The sequence below is a fragment of the Anabrus simplex genome, chromosome 1 (genome assembly GCF_040414725.1).
Source record: "Anabrus simplex isolate iqAnaSimp1 chromosome 1, ASM4041472v1, whole genome shotgun sequence".
NCBI classification, from domain to species: domain Eukaryota; kingdom Metazoa; phylum Arthropoda; class Insecta; order Orthoptera; family Tettigoniidae; genus Anabrus; species Anabrus simplex.
In genome coordinates, this window is record NC_090265.1 from 1,019,792,177 (window position 1) to 1,019,809,601 (window position 17,425).

The 17,425-nt window shown below is 35.8% G+C and overlaps 1 protein-coding gene across 2 annotated transcripts in view; it reads left to right on the forward strand.

Moving 5' to 3' along the window:
• The window catches only part of Fmr1 (synaptic functional regulator FMR1), a 604,856-nt gene extending 588,599 nt beyond the window's left edge, over window positions 1-16,257 (forward strand). For both annotated transcript variants that reach the window (XM_067136974.2, XM_067136973.2), the window contains one exon: window positions 12,249-16,257. In XM_067136974.2, coding sequence (XP_066993075.1) covers window positions 12,249-12,433 — 185 coding nt within the window. In that variant the 3' untranslated portion in view covers window positions 12,434-16,257. The remainder of the gene's footprint in view (window positions 1-12,248) is intronic.
• Window positions 16,258-17,425: the final 1,168 nt, after the last annotated feature.

A 17,425-nucleotide genomic window follows, 5' to 3' on the forward strand; every position in this document is an offset into this window, starting at 1 on the left:
GGGCGTGAATGGCTGAGATTTAATGCATTTTGTCGGGTAAACACCAAATGTGCCACCAGAGATCTTTTACATGCCAACATCGTACGACATGGAGTCTCGAATGGACTCTTTTCCGACCTTCAAAAATCCAACTTCCTCTGCCGGGTTTGAACCCACTATCTTGGGATCCGGAGGCCGACACTCTACCACTGATCTACAGAGGCAGCTCCTTGGTCAGTAATACTGCTATATATGACCTTTTTGAGTTGAATCCACTGTTTTGTTTTTGTTTTTTTCTTTCATGTCCATCCATTCATTCTTCATGACTTTTTTTATTTTGGTCAGTGGATGATTTTGAACTTTTTGTTGTAATTTCATTTCGTACCATTAGGGGCCGACAACCTCGATGTTAGGCCCCTTTAAACAACAAGCATCATGATCATCATCAGACTGTATACCCCTGGCCAAGATAATTTTCAAGCAGCTGAAAAACTGTGCTTTGTAAATTCGCACCACTTGCATCATATATAATGAGTTTACAGATGTACCCCTTGTTAGACTCGCAAGCCATCCTCACTAAAATGCCATATTTTATTATTTTACTGGGGTTCTATACCCGGAATCTTAGCCGCTCTGTAAATCTGTCCGAAAGTTTCTGTAAAATGGGTCTGATTTTATACAATCTGTCAGTACTGTGCTCGTATTCGCTGCTGTCACTAAAGTGGAGAAATGAGAGGATACTTTCGAAGCGATTTCGTGACACTGTCTTTGAGAAAATAGGAGTGGAGAAAATTAGATCTTCTGTCCAGTACATTCTGAGACATTTCAATAAATATAATCACAATCCCCCACTTTCATCTCACATCAATCACTCTCTTATAATTACAAACCCAAACACACTCCACATTTCAAGTTCTCATCCATCTCGTCCACTAATCACTCTTCAATTCAAATTACAATCAAATTCCACACTTAAATTCTGCCATCATGTCTAATCACTCTTAGCAACCTTCACTCCAAAAAATACCATCGAACTTTCCAATCTCATATCCATCCAAATCAAACTTTTTTCCTTCAACTAATCACTCTTCCAAATTACTTTACTTCCACTCTAAATTCACTAATCATTACAACTTCTCGACCCTCTCATGCCACCAACTCATAATTCACATATACTTTACCCTCCAAATCAATTCCCACTTACCTTAATTACACTCAGATCACTAAACATTTCAATAAATATAATATAATCACAATCTGACTCCACATTTTCCAATCTCCTACCACCAGTCCAGCCACTTATTCATATTCTCTCTTATCTACGCTATTCACTATTCCTTTCAACTACCCTTAACAGACACACTCCCCTTTATCACCATAACCTACCACCAGATAACCACAAACTCCACATTAAATTCACTACTCATTACGATTTCTTCTCGATCCTCTCATGCCACCAACTCATCCTTCACATATATCTTACCCTCCAAATTAATTCCAAATTACCTTAGTTACACTCAGTTCACTAAACATTTCAAAAGCAAACCAGTTTACCTACTACTACTACTACTACTACTACTGCTACTACTACTTGTCGTTTTACTTCTCGTCACTATGCCTTCGTCACTTTTACCCTTCTTACCCCATAGTTCCTTTAAATTCAAGCTTCTCCCTTTAGCCAAGGCTTCTTCCCTCAAACCATTATTTTCGCTTCGTTCATGACCACTTGCCATTTCTTGTGTTTCCCCTCCCACCTTCACTTCCTGTATCCTCCTTTCTTCTCTCGCATTGGCCTCCATCCTCAGCTCATTTGCTGCTTCCCTGACTCCTAAGACCGCTTCGATGTAATCACTTCTGTTCGGTGCTCCTCTCTTGCTAATATGCACATCCTCATCTGCCCTGCTAATTTCTTCTTGCTTCAAACTCTCTTCCAATGCTTTCAGTTTCGTCATTGTCCAATTTCGAGTCCAATTCCCGGAGCTCACCACCTGTATCTGGCCCCTAATATGCGCCCTCAACCCCTGCAGTTTTGCTCTCACTAAATGTTTCTTCAAAATTTTGAAATTCATATTCTCCTCTCTTTCCAAATCTCTCTTAATCCCAATTTTCTCACTCCGTAGATTGCCAGCGTTCCTCGTCACTATATCTGCTATTAGTGAAGATAGCAGCGACACTTTTATGGGTCTGTGCCCTCTCACCTTATCTACCCTCTCCACATTGTCTATATCGACCTCACTGAAGTTGATTTTCATTTTCTTTTGAATGACATCTATCACTTAGTAAATAATGTCCACTTTAGTTTCTGTCTTTTCTTCCTCCACCCTATAAATAAATATGGATTTCTTCTTATGCTCCTGACTACAGACTGCTGTTTCTTTCTTCAGATTTACCACCTCCTCTTCCATATTTTTTATTTTCTCCCTTAGTGACACCAGTTCTCTCTCGCAGTCCTCCATCTTTGCCTTAGTATCTTCCATGTATTCCTGGATCCACTGCCTCGTCTTTTTGTACTCCTGGACTTGCTCCTGTAGCATCTTTTTCAATTGCTCAAACAGGCATAACTCTTCCACTACCTCCTTTACCACCTTCCTTATAACTCCTATGTGTCTTTCCAGCTTATGTTGCTACTACTCTGTGGACGTGGATTTACCTCCACTCCTTCAATAACCAGCAGCACAGTGACCATCACTGCCGCTAGCAGCATCTCCTCCTTCTCTTCCATCTCCACCTTACATTCCTTTTTATTATTCATTCCCTTCTTCATTCTTCCCTGCCATCTCCCGATAGTGACCCTGTACTGCTCAATACCGATCATCTTCCGAGCTTCTTCCTCACACTCTACTTGACGCGACCGCTCCCCCACTCCTGCACTCCACTCAGCCGGCACACACCACACATGTCTATTCTCCTTGCTGGCTCAAGCTAGACTGACTTCTGGCTGTAGATCACTTGGTACATTGCATCCATTTCACAAACAATTTTATGGTATTCCAATGTCATAGTAACAATAAATTGTTGGTAGACCATTTTAGTTTGTTGGACATTTTTTATTTTGGTCATTTTCGTATGCTGGACATTATTGTCTGTGGGACAACTTACTTGTCATGCTTTTATTATGTCGGACCAATTGTATGTAGGGCATTAAATGTTGGACCTTTTAGTATGTGGACATTTTTGTTAGGACCTTATGTCACTGTAGACATTTTGTTATGGACATTTTATCTTGAAACCTTAAATTGTATTTGCTGAATATCTTCCAGCATCTACGCTGTTGGTAGGAGCCCAAATACATTGCAGAGTTGCTTCGGCAAACTCTGGGTATTTGAGCTTAACTCCCAACAGCACTTGCAGGCATCTTTATCTTTATCTTTCTTTCTGCTTAATTTGTACCATTTGGGAATGAAAATATTCAAATCCATCAACAAAACTATCCATATTAACATTGCAAGAAAATGCGATCTTTTACTTTCACTTAAGTATTTCAAATCTTTTGACAATACTCGGCCAGCAATGACAGGATTAACAAGCTTGGCAACCTCTTGGAAAAAAATAATTTGTTGCATTTTCTACCATCCGACTGCTGAACTTCTTGTTACACATAAGCGTACACTCCATAAACATTTTTTAAAATTCATTTTGCGTATTGCACTTTCATTTCCAAGAGACTCCATGAATTGCAGCATATCTGTGGGTAACCATCCTCCTGCACACCTTTGTAGCACAGTGCATTAAGTCAACAACTCATCCCACAACTTATGTGCAAAACGGTAGGAAGGGCCCTGGAAATGGGTAATTAATTTACTAATTGTGACTGAGACCTAAGTCACAAATTTAGCTGGCATTGTACTTAGAAATGATGACATTCATCGTTAAAAATATTTAGGAGGGCTGTTTAACAAATTTTCATCCTGTGATTGAAGAAATCTGTTTAAGCATCTAAATACTTGTTAGCATATTCCGTAGATTTGAACCATGAATTCCATTGTGTGAGCGTGGGAAAAGGAAATATTACTGTTGGAAGATTTGGATAAATTTCCTAGAGAAAATCCCATAAGCACTTTTCATTAATGTAAGGAAGCCTTTTTACAATTTGGATACAATTCCTTTTAAAATCACGTCCCCAATTTTACCTTGTGCGCAAAATACTGAAAGTGCATAAGATAGTTACCGATTATAGTCTCCAATGCTTAAAAGCAAGTGTTAGTTATTGCTTTGCTACAAGTGATACCATTTGCTTCATAAATTGTTCAGAATAAAACCGTGAAAACAGATCTTCCCTGCATGTCTGAAGTCTCGTCTGCAACTATAATAATTGGATTTCCTTGTAGGCGCTCCTTAATCTCAGCTTTCATTGCTTCTCCACAGCGAGGCACATATTCATGTCACAATGTATGTGGTTGCCTTTGGCAGATCTCCCGATCCTGGCATGTACCTGAACGCACAGTTGTAATAAATGAGCTAAAATGACTTAGGCACAAGATTTGTACCATACTATAATAATTAATATTGGGCAGTTAATGTGATTTGTTATTTTAACTAAATTTAATTTTGCTTTGTTTTCAGATATTTGACATCTTCTGTAAAGTGTAAACGTGGAAATGTCTTCTCAAATTCATGGCTCTCTCTTAGTTTTTAAGAATTGGATTCTCTCTTAGTTTTTAAGAATTGGATAAAATTAAATACACAATACAACTTTAAAATAAGGTACTTACTTTGACAAGTACTCCCAAAAACCTGGATGGTCCACTTTGTGAAGAGGGATGTTCGTCTCCAAAAACATCTTCATTGTGTCTTCAACTAAAAATCTTTTATCCGATTTTGCAATTTTCACCTTATCTTGCATCAGATGTATGGTGGCTTGCAGTTTTACTCCACATTGCTACTCTTCTCATTTATTATTAAAACATTCTTTTGCACCGACATGTCCCCAGCTTTTGATGTGCTTGTCTAAAACATCTTCCTTTTGCCATTCCAGGTGTTGCTGATTACACAATTTACCCATTAAAACATAAAAACATTTCTGTTTATAATTTTTTGCCTACTGTTTTATAGATTCAGCCTCACCATCTTAGCACTTGTTGATTAATTGACCTATGCAAAGGGAATGAAAGCGACAGTTGAGCAACAAGTTGCCGATGTGAACAGCCGTGACGAGCTGCAGTGTGATCAGTGATTTCATTAGACTAAAAACAGAACCAAGAGATACAATAATAGTACAAGTTTACATGTCAACAACTGGTCACAACAATCAGGAAATAGAACACATGTATGAAGAAATAGAAAAAAGCTATTAGTAGAGTAAGGGGTGAGGAAAACCTTACCATACTAGGAGACATGAATGCTGTAGTCGGAGATGGAGCGGAAGATAACATAGTAGGAAAATATGGACTGGGGGCAAGGAATGGAAGAGGTGAAAAAACTGTTAAAATTTTGTGCTAAAATGGTCTTGTAATCACCAATACATGGTTTAAACACCATAAAAGAAGGTGGTACACTTGGAAAGCACCAGGTGATATCAATAAACATCAAATTCATTATATAATAGTTAAAAAGAGATTTATGAATCAAGTAAAAGAAAGCAGAAGCTGTCCAGGTGCTGATGTGGGAACAGATCATAATCTCATTATGATGAAGAGCAGACTGAAATTTAAAAGAATAAAAGAAATACCAAATCTTGGCAAATAAGTCAATAGAAAGATGAGAAAGAAGCAGAAAAATGATGAGATAACTAAAGCAGAAATATAGAATACTATAGAGGATTCATGGACTCAAATTTAAAAAGATCTGACAGAGGCAGCTGATGAAATTTTGGGGAAAACAGAAATACCACCTAGGAAGAAATTTTAGATATGATAGATAAAAGACAGTTTCTCGAGAGCTCAACAAGATTAGAAAACAAAGCAGAATATAGAAGATTGCGGAATGCTATAAACAGGAAAGCAAGAATAGCAAGAGAAAATTATCACGAGGGTATATGCTTAATGATAGAAAAAAAAACCCACTAAAGGACATGTAGATTCTGTGTATCAGATGGTAAAGATTTTCTTCAGAAAGAGGTGTAACAAAGGTAATGCCATAAGTAATGCAGAAGGAGTAATTCTCGATGATCATAGCGAGATTGCAAAGAAGTGGAAAAATTATATTGAAACCCTGTACGAGGATGTAAATCTCCAAGAAATACAAGTTCTCGAGAGAGAGGATGAAGTAACGGAAGAAAATTTAGACTTCATCGTACTGAGAGAGGAGTACGAATTAGCTCTATGAAGACTGAAGGACAGTAAGGCACCAGGCATTGATAATTTTTAAAGCTGAACTCCTAAAGAAAATTGGACCTCGTATGAAGGAGAGATACCTTAAACTTGTACAAAACATCTGCATGGAAGAAAAACTACCTGCTGATTTTGTAAAGTGTCTTGATCCCTATACCAAAAAATGGCAGCAAAACAATGTGAACAGTATTGCACTATCAGTTTAGTCATTCATGCATCAAAAATTGTCACCAACATAATATTAAGACAAATTGAAAAGTATCTGACATTTGCAAAATGTAAGGGTAGAAGAGAAGCTATACTGGCATTGATTATACTTGAAAAAAGATTAGAAAAAGACAAAAGAACTTATTTATGCTTTTTGGATATTGAAAAGGCTTTTTGATAATGTACATTGAATAAAAATGTTTGACATTCTTAAAAACATAGGTGCCCCTTTTTGAAATAGAATAATTTGGAATTTGTACAAAAATGAAATTGCTGTAATTAAAATTGGAAGTGAACAAGAGGAAGCAAAAATAAGGAAAGGAGTTAGACAAGGTTGTGCTTTGTCTCCCATGCTTTTTAATGCCTACATCCAGGATACATTGAATAAGGTTCTAGAGGATTTGTGGAAGAAGCAAGAAGGAAATCAAAAATAGAATTTTACGAGCCAAATTAGCATTTCACAAAGAGAAACATTTATTCACTACAAATCCTATTAATCTTAAAACAAGAAAAAGATTATTGAAAGTGTATGTTTGGAGCATTGACCTTTGTAGTTGCAAAACGTGGACAATTGGAAAAGAAGAAGAAAGGAGGTTAAATTCTTTTGAACAGTGGTGTTATAGAAGAATGCTAAAAACGAATGCTGATGTATAGGTGGATGAAAATTATACTTTATGGAAAAGTATAAAGAGGAGGAGGACTAGACTGACAGGACATATTTTGAGACACGATAGCCTGTTGAAAACAGTATTGGAGGGAATGGTTGAAGGCAAAAGATGTTGAGGAAGACAAATCATGTCTGATGTACGATGCAGGAGCTATGAAGAGATGAAGAGGAAAGCTTTGAATAGAGCCATCTGGAGAACTGCTGCAGACCAATCCATGGATTGAATACTTCAGAAGAAGACCAATTTATTGGAAAAGTGTAAATAAAATTCCATGTATTAACCAGGAAACTATTCTATGATCGTTACTGCTTGGTTTTGGTCCTCCTTGTGCTTAAGAGACATTTTATAATTTTCAGCTGATCACTTTATATGTTAGGAAGTGTACATATAGTTTCTTCTGTAAGAAATCTTCAATTTTGTAATTAAAAATGCAAGGTATCTTCACCAACTGGAGAAACATATTATAGTGTTGAGGTCTGATCTTCTCAGGATGTTCTTCATGTAGTAAACCATGGAATCCCACTCCTGCCACTCATAGTGATTGCACTAAATTTAGTATTTGCAGACTGTACAGTAAGACCTCCTCATGTAAAAAACATCAAGTTTCCACTAAGTCTCTAATCAACCTATCAACATGTGCAATAAATAATATACTTTACTAGCAAAACCCGACAGACGTTGTCCTGCCTGTGTACATTTATTTACCTCGGCATATACGACACTAATATCGGTCGTTTTCGATTACTTTTACATTTCATTCTCTCCCCTTGGGCTGGGAGGGGTGTCCTGCCCCCACTCTATTTGATAAAAGCAGAAATAAGTTTTAAGGAGGAACACATCATTATCTTCACATACTGTTGGGTAGGCAACCTGCTGATCAGACTTGTCTTGCGGTTTGCTTATCTTCCCCTATTTTATTTTTCACCCCTTAATGCCGAACTACCAATCAGATTTTGTTCAAAACACTTCATAATCCCTCTCAGATGTAATAAGAACAAACTGTGAAAATTTCAGCAAAATCGGTCCAGTAGTTTTTGAGTCTATTAGCTTCAAACATACCAACATCCAATTTTATATATATATAGATTTGCAGAAGAGTGCTAAAAGAATTGATACAGAGAAGCGTTTTCAAATAATTGTGAGAAATTATCAAACATAATAAAGTAGCACAGGCTGCAGTGCTAAGGAGCTGGCCTGCACACGTTCCTAACCCAGTCCTCAATATTGGGCAGATTTTCAGTTAGGCAACATCTCAAATTAGAACGTTTTCATTATCTTCAGTATTATTAATAATAAGTTGTAAGCATCACTAAATGTGGCAGTACAATATACCTCTGTACGTACAACAAACACAATTTTTAATAAATGGACAGTTGAGCAGAAAAGTACCTTAACCCAACAGCTTACCTAACCGTCGAATCGTCCTGCTTTATCGATGGTAAAGGGAAGGTAGTACATTAAAAACTCAGCAGATGGCGTTACATTCATTCTTTATATCTGAAGGAAGTCTCTTCCACTGTATTTGAGTCATGTTTAGGTGATAAACCGCATAAATTGAAGATAGCATTGAGCTGATGTCACGGATATTCAGTGAGTAAAGATGAACACGCGCGAGGCTATTACCGAGCGAGAAGTCGTGGATATTCTACTGAATAGTGATTGTGAAGAAGATTACAATATATCTGAAAGTTCTTCCTGTGAATCTAGTGATGTGGATACGTTATCTGTGCTTAGTGAAGTTAGTGATAGTAATACGAGTCAAGAAGCAGATGTAAATATTACAAACGTAAATGTTCCGACACACCGTAAGAATTACTAGGTGAGTTTATAGTGCATAGTTCATATTTTTCACTGTAATGTAGCACATTCCATTGAAATGATTAATTTTGAGTATTTGACAACGTTTGAGCCAGTAGTTGCAGTGATATTATCATTTAAGCTCAGCCTTGCATGGACCTTATAAACACCAGCATTTAAATGGTAATTTAAATTTCTGGAACTGATGTTTATAAGGTAAGCGGATGGGTTAAGTAGGATTTTTTAGTTTTGAGTTTTTTGTGGTTCTAAAATTGACATATGATGCTGAGCATTTTAGAAAAGCAGTTAATGCTTCTAGCTGTATTAATTAAGACCATATTATTGACTGTTGACATCAAGAAAACTAGTTTGAGAAAAACGCAAGTAAAATTTTCACTTATTGCTTTCTTAATTTGTTAAGAAGATCCATAGACATTTTATTCACCTCGGCTGTAAAATTTTCATTGCCGACTTTGGGTCCCTTTCTGTGTAGCTGGTCACATATGTAAGTATTTGTCTATGCACTATTAAATAAATACAGGCTTTATGAAGTAATGGAAGAAATGACATATTATTTTATCGTGAAAAAACCTTTCAGAGAATGTGAGCAAGCCGTTATTACTGGTATGTTTACAAATGTATAAAATTGATAGTTTGAATATTGCATCATCACATGATATCAATCCGTTCTTAGGCGGAAATAGCTTCATATCGGCGTGGAGAAGAAAAGTTAATGTTGAGTACTTCTGTACATCACTCACCTCAATTATCATTGAGGGTCAGATCTAAACTTATGTCCCTAGCACCATTGTATGCTGCTTGAAATAGAGTAGAGGAATGCTAATATCTGGAATTGTTATACCTGGCCATTTGTACAAATGTACTATATTACCATGTTGTATAAGTAGGGGGCAGATGTTGATGACCTAATAAAATCTCTTAGAATGATCAAAACAATGCTCTTAAATTTATGGAAAAATGATATAAAACAAGCAAAAAATGTCTTTAAAATATTTGACCAAACTGAATTCTGGTGAATGTGTAACAGTAGTTTTACAGGTAATATATCCCTGTTCTATTCACTGCACAGCTCTTGTTTATACAGAAATAATTATCTCCTAATTTACATGGATGTGTGTGTAAATATGGACAGAGTAGTTTGTTGGATGTAGTGCTAGAGTTTGCCCCCAAAGAACCTGGGAACACTAGTTGTTCTACGCACTCATTACAGCTTCCAGATGTTTTTCTCATTTAATGTGCTGTTGTACAACAAACTTCCTTTCCGCACTCGATGCACAATTTACAAAATTAAGCACACCCATCTGTCGTAAACATGCGTTTTCCAAATTCATTCACTGATTGATTTAAGAAAACACTTTGTGATGGTTTCACTTTGACATTTTTCTTGCACAGAACTACTGAAACAGAAAGTTATATAATTGTTGTTTCCAATCCCTTCTAGATTCCATTTGTTGTTATTATTATTGTTTGTTATATTACAGACTGAATTTATAAGGAAAAGAAATGACATTTCAACATCTGCACCTTAATCATGAGCCTGACATAACTATAATTATGTCTGTTACCGTGTTTTTGTGGTAGTTATGCGTGAAAGAAGGTGCGGGTGTGAACGGGTCTCAAGCTACGAAATTAGAGTTCATGTAAAATTAACAAGGTTATATTTTCTTTTCAAAATAAGAAAATAACAAGCATGGCAGGTACAGAGTAGCAAGTCAACAAAATGTAGTTACACAATTTACTGGGTTTGGGCTTCGCGCCCCGACTTCACAATGCTTGGGCAATCAGCCCAACCTTACTTCAAAATAAGTTTTAACAGAGGGCAGAAAACCCCATTCATGCTCAGGAGCACTTGCTCCAAATTACACAGAAAAGCCTCCTCGAGGCATACAACACTCAGTTTTCAAGAAAGAGCTACTCGCTCTCAAACTTTAAGCCTCTGAAAGGCCACACCAAACTCCACCTTCAAGTTGTCCTCTCAGGACATAGACACAGGGGTAAAATACCCAACCTACTGAGGTCTATTAAGTGAGAAAAGATTAATTACATGACCTCTAAAATAACAATTTGAGAGGAGGCGAACTTCCGCTCCTAATACTCTTTGTTTAAAACCTACTTGGCACTAGGCCGTTAATACAAGGGCTAATCCCATACTAAAGAGGTGACTTAAGAAAGAAACAATTTACATTACGTTAAAGAAGAATAGGTTGAGAAAAATAAGTTCACCTCAAAACAATATGAGTGGGAGCTCGAGAGGGTTAAGCACTCTCTATCCCGATATGTAGTTTAAAGATAGAATAGATCCCAAAGGTCTTTACATTTTAAGGAAGGTTACATTATGGAAAAACTTCGGACCCGCCCCGAGAGTTAAACTGCTGAGCTAGCAAGGAAAGAAGTTATTAATCGGCCATTACCTTGTTGTTGACCGCTGCCAAAGAAAGAGGCGCTACCCGCCCCCTGCTATGTACTTTACACACTGAGAGATGGTACAGAAGTGGCGCAGAGACCCAAAAATCAGCAGTTTATATACTCTCGCGGAAAGTTCGAGGCGTTTTAGGGAAGAAAACACCCGCCCACAATCACTTTATTGGGTAGGGTACAGCAACATATTCAAGTTGGGGGAAGATACATCAGATTGGTCAGAAATTAATTAAAGAAATTCGGGATTGGCTAAATGCAAAACAAGGGGAAAGAGAGGGGTATACAGCCAACTTAAACAATAACAGAAAGAAATTTAACAAGAAACAAACTTTTGAAATAAAAATTTCTCCAAAAAATAGTTCTTTCACATCGCACTAGGGTGCACCATTGTAGTTTTTCAGTAGTGTCCTCTAGAAGAGAAAGTTCACACTTCTTACTGCAAGCAAAACAAAAATACGTCGAAAATGACACAGTTCAAAAACTCCAAAATTTCCAGGTAATGACATCTTCTGAGAAAGTAGAAAATTAATACCGTAGATAAAGTTCAGACTTCCTCCAGCAGAGGATTTTCAACTGGCGCACATTTTAAATTAGCGGCGTGGAGGTGTACCACCCGGTACAATGTCAATCAGTTAAGTACTTGGTTCCATTGCTGAAGGTTATCGAATCAAATCCTGCCTTATTCTGTTGACATTTACAAACTCTGAAATGTGAGTGACCATAGTTAGTAGATTTGTTGACACATAATGGAACCCCTCTTCAAGATGAAGTTCTGGCCCTTTTCGGGGTTTTATTGTTGTAGGGATTTCATGTAATACAGAAAAATTCAAGGGGACCAAATATTCTAGTATCTTCAATTTGTGATTTATGAACTTAATTGTTGTTTTAGGTGGTGGCATGGCTCCAGGTCCAAGTGATCAGTCAGCATTCACAAGCAAAGAAGGAACACCAGCGGCAGAAGGACCACCAAAGAACCAACGAGAGCCTAAGGGTTCCCGTAATCAAAGGCCACCGCCCTCCAAGCGAGCAGAAGGGAAACCTAAGGAAGCCATGGTGAATGGTACATCTGCTTAGGAATGTGAATCTAGATCTTTGAACGCACAACGTTTGACAAACTGGCACAGTAGTTCTGGACATGGAACAGGAATACATGATTTGACATAACTAAAGTGCCAAGGATACACTGTTTGGATCTTTTGTGGATAACTGCACAGAAGCCCGAAGTAATGAAGAACGTTGTTAAGTCAGAACTGATTTCATATGCTGTTGGAAGAATTCACATAAGATAAGCTGTGTAAAGTGGGTTACATTATGTGCATTTTTCCATTAATTGCATTCAAGACATTTTTGGTCCTTCTTGATTCATTATCAGCGAGATACTGTCTTTGGTAGTTGAAGAAATTTCTTGACATACATGCTGATTTTTTTTGTTTTTTGTACATGAAAAATAGCATAATGAAGAATTCTCTTCCATAAAATTTACTGCTGTACCAAGCCCAAAATCATCTGGAAGCAACTAAGTGAGGTCTTAAAGGAAATAAGATATTACCTCACAGTATATGTCAAACGTAGCCTCAATCACCAGCACAAGTTTGAGATGAAAGGTTTCCCTCATGTTCAGGGGTTAGCTCATGGTTGCCTTTTTTTATACTTGCTACTAAAAAACCAATCCCTCCTTTTCGAATTCTCATTTCATAGACCAGTATCAAACTGTTTATTTGTTTCTGACCTTGATGAATGGCATTTGGTGTGAATACAATAGCTTGTTTGTAGATGGCAGCTGTGTGTGAAGTTTGCATGACAGCAGTATTCATATGTTCCTTCTAGTATTTATTTGGTTAATTGCAATTAATAGAGTTACTTAACCTTATTTTCCATGTAGTTTCAATAGGAATTTCAATGTGTTAACTGCTAACAAAAGTGGTGAGTTGAATGGCAAAAACAAAACATAAAATGAAATCTAGAAAGAGGGAGGCTGTACAGAAACTGAAATGGTATTGAATTTTAGAAAGTTAGTTATCTTTTAAAACCTTCTCATGATAACTATTAAATTCTAAGCTTTGCGATAGAAATACCGGAAGTGGTTTTTCATTTATATTGTCATGAACCTTACAGGATCTATTGAGAAAATCAGTTGAAATAGGTTTTGAAACAGAATTTGTAAGTAAAATTTTTGTTTCGTTATTTGTGACTTAAGGTTAACAAATTGAGCATGGATGAGTATCATTTTATGGAGTTATTTCTTGAATATCTTCCAACAAGGAGTAAAACTGCATTGCTAATTTTTCCTTTATTTATTGTTAGGAAATTAAAAGGTATTATGCTACAAAATAAAATGTGAAAGGCATACAGTGGTGCATACAGGAAACTTGTTTATTGAACTACGTATAGTTAAATTCCTTGCATGTGCTTTGTTAGTAATGGTTTGAATTGTGTAACTCATTGATAGGTGTTTTCCTTTTGTGAACTGTGGTTGAAGCAAACCCATAATCAACAAAATCTGTAGCCAACTGGTTTGGTGTGTAAACTGTTAACAATAAAGTCTTTGAGACAAACATTGTTTTAGAGTTCACTAATAAATTTAAATTATTCAGAAATTAATTTCCCAGGATTATTTTCTTTGCTTAAATGTATTGCAAATTATAGCCTGAACCATGATAATGTACTTACAAAACAAAATTTTGTAATCTTTTTTAATGTTGTAAATGCTGGTGTAATGTGTACAGTTGCAGTTAGCACTTGTAGCAGTGAATGAACTGATATTTATTTCAAGATATTCAAAGAATTATGGTCTCTCTCTTGCTGTCTCTGAGATGTCAAACAAGGATTCTGGAGAAATGGAACATTAGCTATAATGAATAATATTAAAATAAGAGAATGTTATACTTCAATTCTTAAATCAAAACCATTTAAGAGGATTAAGATAAGAAATCATTGTCATGCAAAGAAATGGAATATTTGTGTTTCAGAACATTTCTCCACTATATTTATTTGATATTTAATTCTGTGGAAGTAAAAGTAAGAAGTTGTAACGTGTACCAGTGTATCACTGTCTTTCTCTTTAAAATGAAAAAAAAGAAAAAAATGTTGAAATTGTATTTTGTCATGATTAAGGAAAAGACATTTGAGGCAATATGTTTCAGAAGATCATGAATGTAAGAACTGAGTGATGGGAAACTGTGGTGAGTAGTAAGAAGTGGGTGCATTTACAGGGAACAATCTATGGCAATACGTTTGTAGACGATTGTCACTGTGTAAAAATCGAGCAAGTAACGCTGGTTAGTAGATGAAAAATCTGTACTACAAGTTATGTAATTGTTTTGGAAGGACCAAGAACCAGATTCAGTCTCCTGTTGTATGAATTATTAGCATACACCTTAGTTTGAACGTGGAAAATTTGCTAAGATCTTCTTGCTGCTCTGTACGTGGTATCTCCAGTTTAAAGGTAATATATGCTGGCGCCTTTGATCCTTATCTCCTTTACTTTTACTATAGTATATATGCACACACCCAAGATTTTCAGAACATGGTTGTATTGATTGCGGAATATAACGTAGCCATTCTATATTAGCTTATTTGTGTGTGCAGTTTCATGTAAATGATTATGTGTGGAGGTATTAATCTATTTCACCAGAAATAGGGATTAGTAGGAATGATTAAACCCATGTACAAGATTTTCTTCTCCCATATACTTGCCCCAAAATAAGAACAAGTAAATATCAACAAAGGCCCTACATTTTATTTTGCTGTTGTTACAAATTGAAAGTTTCATAAAGCAATATTATTGAAGGCTAGGTTAGCAACAACAACAAAAAAAGAATAAAAGCCTGTTTCTTATAAACAGAAAAACAAAAAATTTCCCAATGAAAATTAAATTCTATAGTTCATAGGAAAGCTTAAGTTACTTCTGTTGTAATGAATTATACAAGGAATGTGGATCTGGGCTGTAGTCCAGCATCTGATTTTGTAATACACTGGAGAAGTAGAGAAGTGGGGGATTGAAGCATCGAACAGTTCATAAATAGATCTCTTACTTCTCGTTGCTATCTTGGATTACTTCTCTGTAATTCTCTTTTCATCTCCTGCAGTGGGGGGAAGTAGAAAAAAATTATCATACATATTTCATTGCATTGAGATGGAATTCTTGTCTGCTGATAAGAATAAAAATCTCATTCTTAACTAATGCTTTTTAATTGCGGTACTGCAGTTACCAAATTATGAAAAAATCGAGTAACATGGTTTGCTGCTTCATGTTTCTTCCTTGTAGTAATTATCTTTATAATATGTTACTCCAACTTTTATACTTATTTTTTATATATACAATTTCTCCCAATCTTTTCCCCCCATCATAAGAGTTTCATATCAGTCTGGTTAAGACAGTGTTCTATTTGTAAGTTATAATCTTTCTACTTTAAAAAACTATCATGTTTTAAATATTTCATTTAATTAAGTCCTGTAATGAAGACATTTTTCTTTTTAACCAACTGGTGTAAATAGAACTGCCTTGAGAGATATATCTTCACAAACATGATAAAACCAATTAAGAATGGTGACTATGAATGACAATATGGCTTGTATGGTTAATATGGATTGTTTACATCGTGTTCAGAGAAACACCGTACTACTCAAAGTTGTGAATCTGTTTGTGTGGACTCCAACCATTTTGTCTTTACAGAACTAGGGACTAAAGTTGTTCTAATTAAAAAAAAAGGAGAACTATGTGATTGACGTTTGAACATAGTCAAGTCAGTTGGAATCAATAACATTGCATTTGTTTTAAAAGCAATATCGTAGTTTCTTCCCCAGTTTGCTTGTTGAGATAGATTTGTATTGATCTTGCAATGTTTGCATAATTTAAGAATAAATAATTTCTGTACATATATATAAAAACTGTGTTCCCTGTTAATTCTATCCCTTTTCTGAGACCAGCAATTTGCTTCACTCTTCAGATATGGACCGCATTTGATTGGATTCAAAGCATTTCTTTTGTCATGGTAAGTTATGTTGCATTTTAGGAAATGCATTTCTTATATTGAATCCAAGTTATAGCATGTCATAGAACAAGAGTTCTATTTTGGGGTAGATAACATTGATATTTGTTCAAGGTATGTTAATTTTTATGAATTCATTATACTTCTGTTCAAGATAACTGATAGGCCCAGTTTTTTCAAGGAATGTTAACTGTTAACACTGCTGTTAATTAGATTTATCACACAGTATAACAAAATTACAGTCTCATCAAGAATTGTTAACGCTAACAAATTGTTGATACTTGTGTTAAATTAACATGACACCAGCTCTTTGTTAAAACCTCTTAACAGCTGTGTGAAATTTCAAAATGACAGCATCTAGAAGAAGTAAGTTTGAAGCTATCAAAACTATAAACTGTAGAAGGTAAAGGATGACCCATACTAAGCAATTAATGCCCTTTTTATAGTTAGAAGAAAGTTTTCTTCAAAGATGGGTTCCTAATACCAAAGCCATAATGAACAAGATACTAGAAGAAATTGAAAATAAGATTGAGTTTCCCACAGATTACAACTTATTAGTCTCCAGTACAGGAGTAGCTTATAGTTCTTAGATATTATGCTTCAGATACTTTTCATGTAATTGTAGGCAACTACGCTCATGATTGCAAGGCAAGAGTGTTTAGAATTGTGCAAAGAGTTTCCGCTGCATTGGCAAGACATTACATTACTTTCCCCATAGTAAAAGAATGTCTGAAAAACATTCAAGATGTATATCAGTTATCACATTTTCCCGGTGTTGTAGGAGCCTTAGATTGCACTCTTAAGAATATAATGAATGTTGTGATATACCCGTCCATTCTTTTATTTTTCAAGCACACCTGCATATTTTCAAATTAAATCTATAATAACGTTTTTCTCATATTCATTATAACAACTTGCTTCTGTTGCCTCTTATTGCACATGTTTACGTCTTCAAAGTCTCCGCTAACTATAACCTATAATAATGTCAGTGATATGTAAAAAAAATACAATTCCAACATACCGCTCTGGACACTTTATGTAAAGAAACAAACGACTCTCACAGCCAACCATTTTC